The sequence below is a fragment of the Protopterus annectens genome, chromosome 9.part0 (genome assembly GCF_019279795.1).
Source record: "Protopterus annectens isolate FY-2018-M chromosome 9.part0, PAN1.0, whole genome shotgun sequence".
Taxonomy (NCBI): domain Eukaryota; kingdom Metazoa; phylum Chordata; order Ceratodontiformes; family Protopteridae; genus Protopterus; species Protopterus annectens.
In genome coordinates, this window is record NC_056743.1 from 997,957,568 (window position 1) to 997,977,025 (window position 19,458).

Genomic DNA, 19,458 nt, shown 5'->3' on the forward strand with positions numbered 1-19,458 from the left:
TAGTTGCTCCCCCTTTATGGAGAGGGATGACTATAGCGGTGTGCCATTTGGTAGGGACAAGCCTTGAGGTGAGGCTGTGATTTGAACAGGGCACACAGATGTGGTGCCAGTTCACTTTGTAGTTCATGTAGAACACATCTAGGGATATTGTCGGGTCCCATGGAAGCTGTATTCTTGGCCTTGGACAATGCAGCTTTAACCAGTGCTGTAGTAATGCTGGGTGCCTGGCATTCCTCCAGTATTGTGAGTGGTCCTTTGGGGGGGACGGGTAAAGTTGGTACTGAATCTGTCGGCCATTATGTTGGCAGTATCTGTTGGCTCAGTATAGGAAATACCATTGTGCAGTAACTTGGAGCAAACCTGGGTATTGCCATGGAGATTCTTGATATAACTATTGAAGGCTTTGCGGTTGTTTTTAGTGTCTGCTGCAATTCTGCCTTCATAGCTGGCATTGGAGGATGTTCATCATGTGACACTGCTGCAGTCATTACACTTGGGTTATCCTGCCGTCAGGCGATTCCCCAGTCGGCCTGAGTTCCAAAGTCTTGGTTCGGCGTCGTTTGCTAATGCTTCTTCACTGACGTCAGTGCGCCAGGGGGATACAAGATGCAGCTGACGCCATTTTCTTCGGTCTTTCTTGCCGCACAGTGCCCGAAGCAGAAGCAGTTCGGAAGTGCCGGTCAGCTGACTCCTGAGATTTTCATACCGAATCCAGAACCGAAGTCTTCTAAAAAGCTAAGTACCCCGTTGGGGAAACTTTTTCTTGCCTCAGACCGTTGTCAGTAAAAGTTAATAAATGTCCTTCAAGGATGCATCTGCAGTCCTTACAAATGGGTTGTCCTGTCGTCAGGCAGCCCTTCGGTCGGCCGGATTCCAAAGTCTGGGTCTGGCTTCGGCTGGTGTCGCACTTCACCCAACGTCATAGCTGCAGTTCTTCGGGTATAAAGGCATCAGCCGACGCCATTTTCCTCAGTCTTTCTTGCCGCGTGGCCAAGCAGAAGCTGTTCGCAAGTGCCGGTCGGTCAGATCCAGAGATTACTACTACCGAATACTACTTCAAGACTTCTAAAAGCTAAGTACCCGTTGGGGACTCTTTCTTGCCTCAGCCGATGTCAGAAAAAGTGAATAACTGTTTAACTTGTGGGAAACAAATACCTCATAAAGATTTCCACTCTTACTGCTTACCTTGTTTAGGCCCAGACCACGACGTAGCAGCTTGTCTAGTCTGTGCTTCTTTTAACCGACGGACGCTTAGACGTCGGTCGGAGTTTGCTGAGCAGTTTTTCGGCTCTGATTTTGCCTATATTATGCCGTCGGATCCTCCGACTACCCAAATTACCAAAAAACACAAAGAAAAGGACCGACACTCGCGGTCCGTGGTTTCGGCCGAACCCGCGGTTAAGCAAACCGCGAGTGTCTCGGTTTCGGCCGAAACAGAGCAAGCGGTTCTTTCTTCAGCCGAAACCATGCCTTCTACCGAGGCCTCTTCTAACCTGGTTGAATCGGCTTCTGAAATCCAACCTGCTGTTGTGGTTTCTCAGGAATTATCGGACACTATTCCCTTGGATATATCAACTCCTGCACGTGGAGCTGCTAGGCCTCCTGCAGCCATGTCCATTAAGGCTTTTGCCAGGGCTAAAGCAGCTAAAGCTACTAAGACTGTGCCTGTTAAGCCCCCCTCTCACAGGCCCAGCTCCAGTTCCCAAATGCTTTCTCTGGCAGAGGATCTCATTTCTTTAATAAGGGGATCCCAACCTCATCCAGACAGGGCCTCTCATCCACCTCCAGAGAAGAGACCTAGAGCAGAGCCCCCTGAGCCAGTGTCCTCCGATGATTCCTCTGATGATTCAGACAATACAGACCCTCCAGAGGCTCCTTATTCGCCTTACAAAGACTCTGATGCTGAAGAGTCAATCCCTTCTGCCTCTCCACCTGAGGAATTTTCCTTTGGGGAAACCTTACATGCCATGAGGGAACAATTTCAGTGGCAGGGCCAAGATTTCTCAGACTCCAGGAAAAGGCTTAGGACCTTTTTGCATTTACCACAACATAGGCCTTTAGCTATTCCTCCAGTTCTTTCTGTTGTAGATGATGCATTTAATGATGCCTATACTGCCCCTGATTCTTTACCTCCAGCCCCTGCTAAGCCTGATAGGTTCTACAGGGTCCCGGACACACATCACCACTTATACAAGGCTCCTTTTGCAGATCCCGAGACTATCTCCCAGGGGCCTAAGGCAGTAGCATCTACCTCTGCTAAAAATCCCCTCCCCTCTGAAAGGGAATCCAGGTCCTTAGAGAGATGGGGTAAAAAAGTATACACCTCTGCTACTCTGTCAGCTAGGGCCTTGAACTGTCAATTTCATGTGATCCAATATCAGGAGTTTATGCTTGATCAGTTAACTAAGAAACTGTCCTCTGATGAATCTTTAGATAAGAAAAATGTTCTGGAGATGGTGCATAACATTCAGCAAGTTAGTAACCATTCCTTAAAATGTGGCTATGATGCACTGGAGGCTCCCTTTAGATCAGCCATGACTGGCACAGTTATCAGAAGGCATGCATGGTTGAAAGAACAGGCCTTGCCGGACCATGTCAAATCAAAACTATTAGATGCTCCCATGGACAAGGTCAATTTATTTGGTTCTCCTGCACAGCAGGTACTGAAGAAAATGGAAGAGAAGGCAAAATCTGTACAAACAGTGAAAGACTTCTTACAGGTCCAACCTCCAAGGTTTAGCAGGAACTGGCCCTCCAAAAATTGGTCCTTTCCAGACTCCTCTAAAGCACAGAGAGGCAGGAATAGGCGTTCAAGAGGCAGAAATCAATCCAGGGGTGCCTACAGGGGTCGCCAGTGGCAGGGCAACAACCAGCGAGGCACTGACGCAGCCACCACCACTGCAACAGGACAATCACAGTGACTTGGCTCTGGCACCGCCTACCAGGGAACAGCTAGCAGCACCCTTAGGTGGAAAGCTAGCCTTATTTTCAAAGAACTGCCATTACATCACAAGGGACAAATGGATTTTGCAAACTATAGACCAAGGTTACAGGTTTCATTTCCATACTCTACCAGGAAAAAGAGGAATGCCAAACCTACCACCAAATCAAAAGATAGAAGCTCTAAAACAAATAGCTCAATTAGTAAGAATGAGAGCTGTGGAAAAGGTACCATCTATGGAACAAGGAAAGGGATTTTACTCCAGACTCTTCCTGGTACCAAGAAAAGAGAAAAAATAGAGGCCTATTCTCAACCTGTCCGCTTTAAACACATTCCTCATTGTTCCAAAATTCAAAATGCTGACTCTACAGCAGCTTCTTCCCATACTGGGCAAGGAGTCTTGGCTGGTAACTCTAGATCTCAAGGAGGCATACCTGCACGTCCCCATACGACCAAATTGCAGATGATACCTCAGATTTCTTGCAGGATCAGAGCATTATCAATTCTCAGCATTGCCCTTTGGCTTATCTTCTGCGCCAAGAGTGTTCACGAAATGCCTGGCATCAGTAATCGCTCATTGCAGACTTCAGGGAATCCAAATTTATCCCTACCTGGACGACTGCCTGATACAAGCGGACAACAAAAACAAGCTAACAGAAGACTTACAAAGAGTCATTTACTTGCTGCAAGCCCTGGGATATACAGTCAATATAAAAAAGTCAAGGCTGATACCATCCCAAAGAATAACCTTTTTGGGTGCAGAGCTGGATACATCAAAACAGATGGCATTCCTAACTGTAGAAAAACAAGAACAACTTCCTCTCTACTTCTTGGCATTAACAAAGCAGAACCATCTAACAGCAAGAAAAGTACTGCAAGCCCTGGGCTTCATGGCATCCTGCATAATTCTGGTCCGTCATGCCAGACTGCACATGAGAAAGCTACAGTGGTACCTGAAGAATTTATGGTCTCAACACAAACACAGCCTAGAAACCAAAATTCCACTAATACCATGCCTGAAGCAAGAGTTCCTATGGTGGGCTCAGGCCTGTCAATCAAACACAGGCTTGCCCTTCTACAGCATTCAACCAAGCCAAACCATCACAACGGACGCCTCAAACCTCGGTTGGGGGGCCCACATGCTGGACAAGTGCATACAAGGCTTATGGACTCAAGATCAGCTGCACCTGCACATAAATCTAAAGGAAATGCTGGCAGTAAAATTGGCAATCCAGACATTCAGACCATTCCTCCAAGAAGGACAGTTGATGATAAGGACAGACAACACCACAGTTATGTGGTACATCAACAAACAGGGAGGCACACATTCATACCCTCTATGCCGGATGGCACTGGACCTATGGAATGTGGCTCTGAGCTACAACATTCAGTTACAAGCAATTTTTGTACCGGGAAAAGAAAACATTCTAGCAGACATATTAAGCAGAACTACCACGGATGCCCACGAATGGATGCTGCACCCGGACATCTTCAAAGCCATCACAAGAAAATGGGGGCTACCACAAATAGACTTATTTGCATCCCCACTCAATCACCAGCTAAAGAAATTCTGCACAAGGATGCACCACCCACTTGCTTGGAAGGTGGACTCCCTATCTTTCAGTTGGAAAAACCTGACAGCATATGCATTCCCACCACTTCCTTTGATGCACAAGGTGCTATTGAAGATCAAAGAGGAACGTCCAAGGATCATTCTGATAGCTCCAGACTGGCCAAGACAACATTGGTACCCATTACTGAGGAGCATGTCTCGGGAACAAATGTGGACACTACCCCTGATCCCATTGCTGTTAACACAGAACAACTACAACATCCTGCATCCAAACCTGAAAACTCTGCAGCTGACTGCCTGGAACATTACATAAGAGCAACTAACCCAAATTTATCCCAAAGGGTTAAAGACATTATTCTTGAGGCTCGCAGACCTTCAACAAGAAAGAATTATGCAGCAAAATGGAAAAGATATCTCATTTGGAGTACTGCAAAGGGAAAAGATGTGTCACTGGTAAACATAGCCAACATCCTGGAGTACTTGGCAGAGCTCTTCCATACAGGCCTGTCCTATTCCTCCATCAAGATACACACATCAGCTATTTCGGCAGAATACAGCTTGGATCCTCCTGTCTTCTCACATCCTCTGCTCAGGCAGTTTCTGAGAGGAATCAAAAATGTAAAACCTCTTAGGAAACCACCATTGCCAGCATGGGACTTGAACTTTGCGCTAGAAAAATTGACGCTTCCACCTTTCGAACCAGCAGCAACAGCAGAATTACAATACTTATCCTGGAAGACTGCTTTCCTGCTGGCAATCACCTCAGCAAGAAGGGTTTCTGAACTACAGGCATTAATGGCAGTACAACCCTTCCTGATCTTCCATCAAGACAGAGTGTCCATGAGAACAAATCCTACATTTATGCCTAAGGTGGTATCCAGAGTATCTTTAAACCAGGCTATCCACCTACCTACATTCTTCCCCAACCCACAGAACAGGGGAGAAAGACTGTTCTATACCTTGGATGTGCATAGACAATTACGCTACTACCTGGACAGGACCAAGTGCAATAGGAAAACTGACCAGCTTCTGGTAGCATATGCAACAGGAAGGGAAGGAAAAGCAATTTCAAAACAGACAATCTCCAAGTGGATAGGAAATTGCATTAGATTTTGTTACTCCTTCCATGGAAAGAAAACTCCAGAGAACATCAGGCCTCACTCCACAAGGGCTACAGCCACTACTACAGCTTTCTTACGAGGGGTGGCTACCAAGGACATTATAGAGGCTGCTACTTGGACCTCCGTGCATACATTTGCCAAGCATTATAATTTACCTTTATACTCTAGATCCCGAGCAGTTTTTGCCACTGCTGTTTTGCAAGGGATCCTGACTACACCATAATCTTTCTTTTTCCTCCTCCCCTAGTTTGGCTATGGTATTCTACCCATTTGTAAGGACTGCAGATGCATCCTTGAAGGACATAGTACAGTTTTGTACCTACCATAAATGTAGATGTCCGATAGGAATGCATCTGCAGTCAGGATTACCCACCCGCCTTCCCCTCTGTGGTACTCCTAGGGTATTTGCCATCTTTCAGCTAGCTTGGGGATCTATTATGGTGTATTTGTTTGTATATATGTACATACATGCTTATTTTATGTGTTTGCTCTCTACTATTTGGAAACATTGGCATTTATCCAAATTTAGCCATCCAAGAGGGCACCTGGCATCTGGGGCAAGAAACACTGAGGAAAATGGCGTCGGCTGATGCCTTTATACCCGAAGAACTGCAGCTATGACGTCGGGTGAAGTGCAACACCAGCCGAAGCCAGACCCAGACTTTGGAATCCGGCCGACCGAAGGGCTGCCTGACGACAGGACAACCCATTTGTAAGGACTGCAGATGCATTCCTATCGGACATCTACATTTATGGTAGGTACAAAACTGTACTTTGTATTTCTTGTGGGAACAAATACCTCCTAAGGATTTCCACTCCTACTGTATTCCATGCCTAGACCCGGACCATGACGTCACTGGTTGTCAGTTTTGTGCCAGGTTTAACAAGTGCACTATTAAACGTCGGTTTGATTTTGCCCGACATTATTTTGGCAGAAAATTTAATTACATTATGCCTTCAGAACTTCCGACGACCGGAATTCATAAAAAAACCCAAGGACAGGCATCCGAGGCCCATGACTGACGAGGCCTCTTCTAGGCCGGTCGCCGGTTCTCCAGTATTCAGCGACGCGCCTACGCAGCCCCTGATGACCGCTTCAATAGAGCCACAGACCGCCTCCGACTCCCACGTGGAGCTGGCTGGGCCTTCGGACACCCCTACAATTCAAATTACCAAGCTTAATCCTTCAGAGGGAACCGAAGTAGCTGAACTTTCCACAGCTTCAGAGGGTGTTTTCAGACCTACGCAGTTAACAGTTAAACCCTCTGTTAAGTCTAAGCCCTCCCATTAAAGCAAGGAAACCGACACAGCAGTCTCCAGGGCAGGCTTCCATGCCTAAGAAACAAATGCTTGAAATGGCCGAAGACCTAATCACCCTGATCAGGGGGTCCCAACCCCCTCCAGATAAAAGGCCCAGACAAGAAGCAGACTATGAATCTTCAGACCAGGTGTCCATTTCCTCTGACTCATCCTCAGACATAGGGTATTCCTTTCCCCCTTATGAGGATTCTGATGCTGAGGAAACCATTCCATCAGCTTCTCCGCCTGAGGACTACTCCTTTGGGGAGACCTTGCATACCATGAGGGAGCATTTCCACTGGGAAGGCCAAGATTACTCAGAATCCAAGAAAAGGCTCAGAGACTTCCTTTTATTGCCTCAACACAGACCCCTTGCTATTCCGCCAGTGTTAGATATTGTGGATGATGTATACACTGAATCCAGCTTAAACCCTGACTCCTTACCACCAGCCCCAGTTAAGCCAGGTAGATATTAGAGTCCCTGATTCTCACAAATTTCTATACAAAAGCCTGGTTGCTGACCCTGAAACTATTTCTCAGGGATCCAAAGGGATTAAGGCCTCATCAGCAAAAAACCCAGTCCCCTCTGACAGAGATTCTAGAGCATTAGACAGATGGGGCAAGAAAGTTTATACATCTGCAACTTTAGCCATGAGAGCCTTAAATTGCCAGTTTCACATGTTAAAATATCAGCAATTTTTAATGCCTCAATTGAAATAAAAGATGCTTCCAGATTCAGATCCTCCTAATTTGAAAGAAATGCAGGATTTATTGCATGCGGCTGAACAGGTGGGAAAACGTACTTTGCAATTAGAGCATTAGACAGATGGGGCAAGAAAGTTTATACATCTGCAACTTTAGCCATGAGAGCCTTAAATTGCCAGTTTCACATGTTAAAATATCAGCAATTTTTAATGCCTCAGTTGAAATAAAAGATGCTTCCAGATCCAGATCCTCCTAATTTGAAAGAAATGCAGGATTTATTGCATGCAGCTGAACAGGTGGGAAAACGTACTTTGCAATGTGGTTTTGATTCCTTAGAGGCCTCCTGTAGAGCAGCAGTTACAGGCTCTGTCATTAGAAGGCATGCTTGTTTAAAAGAACACCTTTGCAACGGGATGTGGTGTTTGGAGTTAAGGCAGAGGAGGTATTAAAAAAGATGGAAGATGAGGCAAAATCTAATCAAATGGTCAAAGATTTCTTACAGGTTCAACCCCCTCGTTTCAGCAGAAATTGGCCAACAAAAAATTGGTCCTTTCCAGTCACAGACAGACCTCAGAGGGGCAGATATAGACGTCCAAGAGGAAGAGGTCAGACACAAGGCCCTTACAGACCTCGACAATGGGGTGCACCAGGCCAGAAAGAAGGGGAAGACAGACCTCAACCTTAAAAAAAAAAAAAAAAAAAAAAAAAAAAAAAAAAATTTCAATGACTTCCCACTACAGCTGCCAAACAGCTCTCTCTTGGCAGCCCCCATAGGAGGAAAACTGTCTCTCTTCTATCACAATTGGCTTTGCATCACCAAAGACAAATGGGTTCTCAACATCAGATTAAAAGGAATGCCAAATCTGTCACCAAATCAATGGGCAGAGGCTCAAAAACATATTACCGCTCTCATGGACATGAGAGCTATTCAAAAGGTACCACCACAAGAGCAAAGACAAGGATTTTACTCAAGATTCTTTCTGGTTCCCAGAAAGGACAAAGCCTGGAGACCCATTCCGGACCTTTCTTCTCTGAACACTTACCTGGACATTCAGAAATTCAAAATGTTGACACTACAGGAGCTTCTTCCAAAGCTGGGCAAGAAAGCTCGACTCATGACTTTGGACCTCAAAGAGGCATACCTGCATGTCCCTGTCAGACAAAACTGCAGAAGATACCTCAGATTTCTAGCAGGTTCAATGCACTGTCAATTCTCTGCACTGCCCTTTGGCTTATCTACTGCGCCCAGGGTCTTCACAAAGTGCCTGGCACCAGTAATTGCATTTTGCAGGCAAAAAGGAATTCAAATTTACCCATACCTGGACGACTGCCTAATCCAAGCAGAGAGCAAGGACATTCTTCTAAAGCATCTGGCGTACGTAAAACAGATAAGTTGCCTGGGGTACACAGTAAACGAAAAGAAATCAAAACTAGTGCCCTCACAACAGATAATATTCCTGGGTGCCAGCTTAAACACAACGGCCCAGATGGCTTATCTCACGCCAGACAAGCAAGGACAACTGACTCAGTATTTTCATTTAATGGCAACAAAGACCCAACTCCCTGCAAGAAAAATTCTGCAGGCTTTGGGCTACATGGCATCTTGCATACTACTAATTCCATATGCCAGACTGCATATGAGGAAACTACAATGGTACCTAAAGAGTGTATGGTCTCAACACTGTCAAAATTTGGAAACAGTTATACCACTAATTCCTTGCCTACAACAGTAGTTTCAATGGTGGACTCAAGCTTGTCACCTCAACAAGGGGCAGCCTTTTACTCAACCCACAGCCAGGCAGACACTGACAACAGATGCATCGGATTACGCCTGTGGAGCACACATGGCAGAAAAATGTATTCAGGGCGAGGTGGCCCGCAGAACAAAGACATCTCCACATCAATTAAAAAGAGATGCTAGCTGTACAAAATGCAATTATATCTTTCAAGGACCTGCTACATCCAGGACAACTACTAGTAAAGACGGACAACACCACAGTTGTGTGGTACATAAACTAGCAAGGGGGCACACACTCCTACCCCCTCTGCAGACAAGTCTTGAACTTGTGGAACACCGCTTTAAACTGCCAAGTTCATCTGCAGGCACAATTCCTGCCAGGAGAGAAAAACACACTGGCAGATGACCTAAGCAGAAACATCATGGATCCTCACGAATGACAATTGAGTCCACAAATATTCAGAATGATAGCACAAAAATGGGGGAAACCAGACATAGATCTGTTTGTAACCCCAATGAACTGCCAAATACAGAAATTCTGCACAAGGAGCTACCATCCACAAGCATGGAAAGTGGATGCCCTCTCATTCAGCTGGAAAAACCTACAAGTATACGCTTTCCCTCCTCTACCTCTCCTTCCAAAGGTACTTATAAAAGCCAGGCAGGAAGAGCCAAAGATGATCCTGATTGCACCAGACTAGCTACGCCAGCACTGGTACCCAATCTTAAAGAACTTGGCACACGAACTACCCTGGATTTTGCCTCATATCCCACAGCTGTTGACACAACACAACAATCAGATACTTCACAGCCAGCTAAAGACCTTAAATCTAGCTGCATAGACAATTCCTTAACCAACCAAGCATTCTCTCTCTCCAAAGCTGTTATAGATGTCATTCTGGAGGCTAGAAGGCCTAGCACCAAGAAAGCCTACTCGGATAAATGGAAGAGATTCTGTGCCTGGAACCAAGCACACACAGCCTTGGCCCTCTTGTACCAAACATTCCTCAGATACTTCAATACTTACCTGAGATGCTGGACAAGGGCCTCTCTTTCTCATCCATCAAGATTCATGCCTCAGCCATTTCTGCTCATTACAACACGGATCCACCAATTTTTTCAAATCCTTTGCTCAAACAGTACCTCAGAGGGGCTAAAAACATGAGACCGCCCCATAGAGCACCTACGCCAACTTGGGACCTCAACTTTGTTTTGGAAAAATTAACTTTACCTCCTTTTGAGCCAGCTAACACAGCAGGTTTAAAATGCATCTCTTGGAAGACTGCTCTACTACTGGCAATAACGTCAGTAAGAAGAGTTTCAGAATTACAGGCACTAATGGCAGTGGAACCTTTCCTCATCTTCCACCAGGACAAGGTGTCCTTAAGAACAAACCCTACATTTATGCCAAAGGTAGTATCAAGTGTGGCTCTAAACCAAACTATTTACTTGCCAACTTTTTACCCAAAACCACAGAACAAAGGAGAGAGACTACTACATTCCTTGGACATTCACAGACAGTTACGCTACTACTTGGACAAAACAAAAGCTTTCAGAAAATCTGAGCAATTATTGGCAGCATACACTGCAGGAGCACAGGGAAAAGCCATTTCAAAGCAGACTATTTCAAAATGAATAGCTCACTGTATACGTTTTTGTTATACCCACCATGGGAAACCTGTACCTAGCAGCATTAGATCTCACTCCACCAGGGCAACAGCCACTTCAACTGCCTACCTCAGAGGAGTGCCTACCAATGATATTTTAGAAGCAGCAACATGGAGTTCTGTCCATACCTTCACCAAACATTACCATTTGCCTTTATATTCCAAATCCAGAGCTGGCTTTGCCACTGCTATGCTGCAGGGCCTTATAGCCACCCCTAATGCCTTATAGATCCATCCTCCCTACCTCAGCTTTGGGATTCCACCCAAGTGTATTGACTGCAGCAGTGTCACACGATGAACATAGTACAGTTTTGTACCTACCATAAATGTAGATGTTAGAGGGTAGACACTGCTGCAGTCCAGGTTACCCTCCCTCCTTTCCCTCTTACTTTCTGGTACGTACCTAGCTCTTCTACCCTTATTTCCTAAAAGGGAGTATTTGCTGGTAATTTAAAAATGATTGTTTGCTTTTCTTTTTTATATATATTTCACTAGCAATTTGCAAGGCCTACCAATTTGGGGGCACCTGACATCTGGGGCAAAAAAAACTGAAGAAAATGGCGTCGGCTGCATCTTATATCCCCCTGGCACACTGACGTCAGGGAAGAAGCGACAGCAACCGACGCCGGACCAAGACTTTGGAACTCAGGCCGACCGGGGAACCGCCTGATGGCAGGATAACCCAAGTGTAATGACTGCAGCAGTGTCTACACTCGAATATCTACATTTATGGTAGGTACAAAACTATACTTTTTGATGACTGATCTACACTTTTTGTTGAGGCTGATAAGGGAGTTTTTCCAGTCTTGGGACTTCCTTTTCTGTAACAAGTTTTTTCCTTCTGTTGTAGAGTTTATTTATGGCAGGAGACCAACAGATTGGCTTCCTTTTTTTGGAGGAAAACGTCTTCATTCTGTTGGATATGGCTAGTTCCGTGCATTTATGTACATGTTCGTACAGTGCATTGGTAACAGATGGTTAGTTTTTTCTTAATCAGTGTGAACCCTATCCTACAGTGTTATTTTCGTAATTCCTGTGTGAAACTCTGTGGTTTATTGGAATCAATTATTCAGTGTACATTTGTTTTAAATCATTTTATTAAATATTTTACTACTTTTGTGGCTGGTTATTGAGGAAAGTACTTTTAGTAACTTGAGTGTTTATGCTTATTGTGATAACACTAGGGCCACTCAGAAAAGCCTGACTGCTTGGATTACATGCTATCTTATGTGTCAAGATTTATTTTATCCAATATAATTAACACCCCTTTTGGAGGGCATCGCGGAATTTTGACTGATGGCAGCATTACCGTATAATTTGGGAAGGAGGACATAGCAGGTGAATCGGTGCCAGTCTTTCCCAAGTGTGTTTGTATGTGTGATTAGCAAATATTTGTGTGTGTGTGTGTGTTAGTTGCCTAGAACTGGGACACAACGCTCTGCAGTGGGTAGTGTGAAGACTCATTTGGGGATATGGATTGAACCATATAGTCCAGTCTCAGGTTTGGCGCCTGTTCCCAGTATACTCTTAGGGGAAATTATTTCTATCCCTGCTTTCACTGATGCTTCCTTACCGGAAACAGTGGTGAGGATTGAGGCTAATTAGTTACTGCCCTGGGTTTATGTAGGGGGTCGTCACAATACCCACCACAATAAGTTAATTCCAGGTACAGTCAAGGTTAACTGTGCCAGGACCTTGGCTTTCTGAAAAGGATTGTATTCTAGAAGTATTACAGAAGCAGCAGTTTGGCCCTCTGTACATACTTTTACTACAAACTAGATTTCCTCCCAAGGTATAGGACAGGCTTTGCTTGGATTGCTTGCCAGTGGCTCCTGGCCTGTTATCCCTCATCGCAATCAGTTTAAACTATGGTAGTGTACCCATGTAGTTAAGGCTTCCTCAGTAGTGATGGAATGATGAACATAAACAGCCATATAAGTAAACATACCATAGCATTAGATGCTTGAAAGATCACTGCTGCAGTAGCCATACATTGCACCCCCCACCATTTTTGTATATTTTTTTGTTGCCAGGATGAAGACTTTTATGTTTATTTTCATACAATTAACATTTTCAGGGATCTAACCTCGATCTTACAGTTGGCATGCAAGCTGTGAAGTGCTTAGCCCTAAACTTTTTTTTTTTCCAGCCCTGCTTGTGCTAGTTAATGGTTTGGTTGTGTGGAAGGTGTCTTAAGATTTGGACTCCTAGCCTTCTGTTAATGTCCTTCGCAGCTTGTAACTAAGGCTGCTGTACAGCAGTGGTTATTTGAATATCTGCTGTTATGACAGGTTTATTTACACAACTGTACTTTATGAAGCATTGCCATAGAACTTGTCTTCCCTACTTAAAAGGACGTTTTTAAACATGTTTTTTTCTTTTTTTTCAGTTGACAATGAAGATGCGACAGTCAATCGAATTGCGTAAGTTTTCTTTTCTACAGAGTTAATTTTGGTAGTATCTAATGCCTCAGCATTTGTAACTTCATTGCTGATGTTGATGTTCTAGTAGTACCTTATACCATCAGGCTTACTTACTTTCTTTAGAAAAGAGTGCTTAGATTTTCAGTTGATAACTAACAGAAGTATTAACTACTTATGAGAAAGATTCAATGATTCATGTTTTTATCAGCCACCTTGTCATTAGAATCATGCAGTTTGGATTTCATGTCTTTCCATCCCCGGCTCCTTTGTATTTCTCCCATTCTTATGCTAAGGAATACTACTTTTTGCTTTTTGGCACATGCTTCATTTGTCCATGGGCTTTTTTGTACCACACACAGTTCAGCTTTCAACTCATTCACGTGTATAGGCTATTTTTTTTCCATTTCCATTTAACATGCATATCTTCTTGGGGTGTTGTAACATTTTTTGGGGTCTGGCTTTCTTAACTAGTGAATTACCAATTAGCAATAGCCAGCTTAAGAGAGTGCACAGCAGAAGTAACAAAATAACACTGGACTGTTAACGTAAAAGAGATTTTTTGCTGTGATTCTAGTCTTTGTGTACATTTTCAGTCCAGCTTTCTGAGTATGCCCCAGCTTTGGCTGTGAGGTTGGGTGAGGGGTGCTTACAGGAAGTTTCAGTGGTCTTAGTCAAATTCCATCTAGTATTGCAGTTGTACTCGCAACATCTCTCACTGAGTCAATCATTAGTTTTACCTATGTTTTTTTATCCTCAGAGAAAAGTAGCCTTTCAGGAATTTTATTACCTTGCAGGGAAGCATGTGAGCAATGCAAAGCTAAAACTTTAGTTCATTTCATTTCATTTTTTTTTGTGTGGATTTCTGAATGCTAGCCAAATGCTGTGATATGTATGACTGCCACTTGCTCTGGTAAAAACATCGAAATGATGCAATTTCAAACAGTAGTGGAAGCCGTCTTCTTTTTCATGTTTTGTTTTTTGATCTTTGAATACTAGCCCAAGTGTTTATGGTTTTCTGACCTGGTGTAATTAAAAAAAAAAAAAAAAAAAAAAAAAAAAAAAAAAAAACACGTGACACAAGCAGTAGATTCATTTTAAACAATGAAGTCCAAAACTTGCTGTCATGGTGGGGGGGCTGTACAGTACGGCAACCTGTGACAGTTTTACATATTAATTCCAAGATTGCTTTACTACAGAGTATGGGGGATCCATCAAGACACTAAGCAAGCTTTAGTATGAATTCACTAAACTGTACTCTTTTGACTACACTGCTTGGAATTACGCTATGCAGAATAAAAAAGGAAATAGAGCTGCATATTTAAGAACTTTGACGAGTTCATAAAAAGTAAACACGGAGTCTTGCCTAACCACCCCCACCACAAATGCACGCAAAAATCTAATAACGTTGTTGTTTCCCACTGATCGAGAACCGAAAGCTTTGACAGGAACTGAATATTAATTGTGCTCACCAGAGGGAATGAAAACAGGGCTGCATAAAGTAAATAGAAACCCGGAGTAGGGTTGATGTAAGTGGGTGGTGGCAACTGGGAGGTATCTGGTCAAGTTTCTTTAGGTCGGTATTTTAGACTCTAGGATTGTACCTTTAAGGGGTGTCCACTGTAACCGTGGTTTGATGCTTGGTATTCATGGTTTCATATTTGCATTTGTATTGAAAGCCATCTTGTGAAATGTCTAGGTGAGAGAAAAAAGCACATTGTCATTGCTTATGCATAATATACTACTCTGGAGATATTTCTAGTTTGCTGTCAGTTATGAATGTGTAATATATTTCTGTGTGGACCTTCATATTTCCAAAAATAAATGACTTGCAGACTGTTGCATGTGATGAGTTGAATCCTTAGCTGATGTTGAAAAGTCCTATACAGACAAGACACACACACATGCATATTTATATGTGTGTGTATATCTATGTATAGTTTTAGTATAATACTGTAGTAAACTGTAGCACAGTGGTTTTTCATCGTGTATTGTTTTATTTTTCTAAGATGAGTGAATTAACACATTTGTAATCCCTTTGAAAGATGTAAGGGGCTTGAAGAGATGACCAACCCTCATAGGAATGCTCTTGATGTGCGAGTGTTTTATACACTGAACAATGCTCCATGAAATGCAAGTGTGAAGCCAACGCAGGTCTTCATAGGGATAGGGAGGCTTGGTGAAAACACTAACTAGGTTGAAGCAGTGTAGGTCAGAATTGACCCAAGTGTTGTGATTTACTGTATTTGTAGTCTGTCTTCAAAGATTTACTTTTATGATAAGTATACTTACCCACAGTTGCACTTTCACATTGCTGCAAAGTGATTTTGGACCGTCAGAAAAGAGTAAATGAACTAGCACAATTTTAGATGAAGAAATATTTGCTTGCAGTTAGAATATTTCTATCCGTGGGATATCAGAAGCCTGAGGAAATTGGCACACTTTCAGATAAATATTTTGCTCTATATTGGCAGAGCTTTTAAACCAAGACTTGAAGTAAGTTGCACAGAGAGTAGAAGCTGATGCAGTGAATCGGACATTTTGGCACAACCAGTGTGACCCTTCTAGAGTAGTTTTTGTTAAACTGACAAGAATATGCTAACATCCGCAGTCATGAAGAAAATATGCTTTCTGTTAAAAAAAAAAAATACTATTTTTGCCAAACTTTGCAGCATGGAAGGATAGAGCCCTGACTACATTCCAGCTGATATGGTTTGACTAGAAGGTCAGATGCTAAAGGGTTTTACTGGGAAGCATGGGCGCAGTCAGCTGGTGTTGGCAGTCCTGTCCCAGAGAAGGGAAAGAGTATGTATCCAGAGAAACGTATAATGCTAAAGAATGTTAGCCAGTAAGGCCAATCTATACCCAAATGGGATAGGTTATTTTAAGCACAAAAAGGGAAATTGGCTAGGCTTAAAATGGCCTGCAAGGGCAGCTAGTCTAGGATTTACCCATGAACCTGTGTTTAGTGAAAGCCAGGGACTTAATGGTAACATCAACCCATTTGGGCAGCAGGGAATCTTGAGGGGAGAATTGCTTGAATGATTCATTGATATTCCCAATTCTGCACCCATTTCATTCCTCACCTTGGAGTGGTTCACTGAATGCATAAAAAGGATGTCCTTCTATTCTCATGTTGCACTATTCATTACTGTAGGGAGATTACTGTCTGCACCACCAGACATCCGGCCAGTATACCAAAGGCTTTAGGAGCAGGTGTACATGTGACATTTGATGTCAGAGCCATAAACCGACATTGGCTATAAAGGTGACATCTGACATACCCACTTCAGGACTTTTCTGCTGTAATGATCTTCGGACTCCTGATCACCAGCTTCAGGAAGCAGTTCACTCGTTTGACAGCTGTCCACTTCAGATAAGTAGCCTTTGTTTTTTTTTTTTTGTGTGTGTTTTCTATTCATTACCTTTTCAGGTGTACAAGTGTGCTTGTGGAAGACAAATTCCACACAGGGACACACACTATATGTGCTTGTTTTGTCTAAGGCGGCCTACGACCAGATGTCTTGCGACATTTGTAAATTGTTTGTGCCAAAAACTTCGCAGCCATCTGGCTGCTCTCAAACTCTCTATCTAGAGAACTAGAGACTCTAGTATCTAGCATTGGGTATGGAGGGGTGGGGTAGGTACTTCGATGAGCCGCCTAGAAAGAAGGCCAAAAAAGTTAGGCCTGACACCCTTGTTGCACCTCAGGAGTCCGGTGAGACTTTCGAGGCAGATATTAGCCCAGGATCCCATTGGATGCCTGTTTCTCAGTTGGATCCGGGAACTCTAATGGAAGCCAGCCCGATGGAAATGCTGAGCATGTCCGCTGAGGTTGATCAGCCATCCGTTCCTGATGGCGAGGGGGAACCACGGCTTGTGGCGTTGGAGGGGGCCTGCTCCTGCTCTGCAATCCTCCCAGATGGCAGCTTCTAAATCCACACATTGTTCAACTCCCTTGAAGAGAAAACAAAAATTAAAGCATATAAAGCAGCAGTCTGCCCCTGTCTGGGAAGTTTTCTCCCAAAATCTTTTCCGGGCATTCCAGGCCTACAGTCACAGGAATCTCCTCCTGCTTTCCTACTCATGTGCAGGCCTTAAAAGAGTCTGAGGAGGAATACTCCTCCTCTGAAGACACCCTTACCTATTGCTCACAAATTGAATCCCCCAAGGACTTCATTACCCCTGAGGAAGAGGACTCTTATCAGTCTTGAATTTTCAGAGGAAGAATTTTTTTTTTTTGAGATCTCATCTCTCTCTCATGAGAGAACACATCAAATGGTAGGCCTCAGATGTCTCAGAAACTAAAAAAGAGTTATTTTTGAATTACTTCAGATGGATAAACCCTCACCATCTGCAGCCTCTCCCTTGCTTCCAGCCTTTCAAGATGCCTTTTGGCTGCTTCACAGGCCCCTGATTCTTAACCCCTAGCTTCTGAGTGCCCAGACAGGTTCTGTAAAGTTCCTCAGGACACACAGAACCTGTTTAAGAACCCCCCCCCCTGCAGACTCTACAGTCATGTCAGTCTCAGCTGACAAATTATCCAGGCAGCTGCCTTCTACCTCCTTCTTCCCTAGCCTATTCATGGACTTGCTGCCCTTGTCAGTAAGGGATAAAGTCTATACTTCCACTCTTGCCATCAGGACCCTAAAATGTCAAATCCACATGGCCAGGTTTGTTCTAAACACCCTTTCTAAGGCAGCAGCCCTCTTGCCACTCGTCTGCCAAGGCCCAACTAAACTCCCTTCTCTCCATTGCATCACAGGTGACAAGGTACTCAATCATTAAGTACAGTTGCGATGCGGTGGAGGCCTCTTCTAAATCTGCAGCTTCAGGCTCTGTATTGCTAAGATATTCCTCTGTGAGGGTACAACCTCTCCCTATGAATGTACAAACCAAGTTGCTGGATGCACCACTAGATAATAAGGCCCTTTTGTGTGAAGCATCAGCAGAATTCCTCAAATCTCTGCAAGAAAAGGGAAATGAGTTGCAAAATTTAAAGCACTTGCTGGTTTCACCTATCCCTAGGTACCATAGAAACTACCCTCAAAGAACCACCTTTGTTAGGGCACAGTCCTTCTCCACCACCACAGGCTAAAGGACGGAGGCAATCTAGGAAACATTCCATTCCTAGGCCCCCTTCTTCCCGTAATAACACTCCCTTGCGGAGGCAGCCTGACCAGGACAGAACCCCTCAACTGTGACTCAAACCTACTACCTCTCTCCACACCCCCGTCCCTTCGTCTCGCCCTCTCCCTACCCTCCTGGCAGAAGATCACCTCAGAGCCCTGGTTGCTTTCTGTAAGTCAAAACGGTTATTTTATGACTTGGTGGGCTCTACCCCCCCCTTCCAGGGGATACCCCAGTCCCCCTTCAAGTCACCTCCATCTTTCCCCCTCTATTCTGGATCAACTTCAAGCCTAGGGCACCGTAGAAAGGGTCACACTACACTAGCTAAACAAGGGATTTTACTCCCAGATATTTTGGTCCCAAGAAAGGATGATCCTTGGAGACCAATTCTAGATTTGTCCATATCCAACCTTTATCTCAAGGTTCTCCCCTTCAGAATGCTCACCTTGCGGCTGCTGTTGCCCGTTATCCCCCACCAGGCCTTTGATATCCCTGGATCTGAAGGATCCGTGCCTTCACATTCCTATTCACCCCTGCTACAGGAAATTCCAATGTTTCTCAGTAAGATGTTCATCGTGCATACAGCTGCAGTCATAACAGATGGGTTCTCCTGCCGTCAGATGGGTCCTCGGTCGGCCGAATTCCAAAGTATAGGTCCGGCGTCGGTTGTCGTTGCTTCTTCCCTGACGTCAGAGCGCCAGGGGTATAAAAGAACCAGCCGACGCCATTTTCTTCAGTCTTTCTTGCCGCGCGGTGCTGAAGCAGAAGCAGTTCGCAAGTGCCGGTCGGCCAGCTCCTGAAATTACGAAAATTTTGCAACCGAAGTCTTCTTTAAAGCTAAGTACCCGTTAGAAACTTTTCTTG

At 44.2% G+C, this 19,458-nt stretch overlaps 1 protein-coding gene across 1 annotated transcript in view; it reads left to right on the forward strand.

Annotated features, from left to right (window-relative positions):
* The window catches only part of LMBR1L (limb development membrane protein 1 like), a 1,236,065-nt gene that overhangs the window by 112,863 nt on the left and 1,103,744 nt on the right, over positions 1-19,458 (forward strand). The window contains exon 2 of the mRNA XM_044082192.1: positions 13,434-13,467. Coding sequence (XP_043938127.1) covers positions 13,434-13,467 — 34 coding nt within the window. The remainder of the gene's footprint in view (positions 1-13,433; positions 13,468-19,458) is intronic.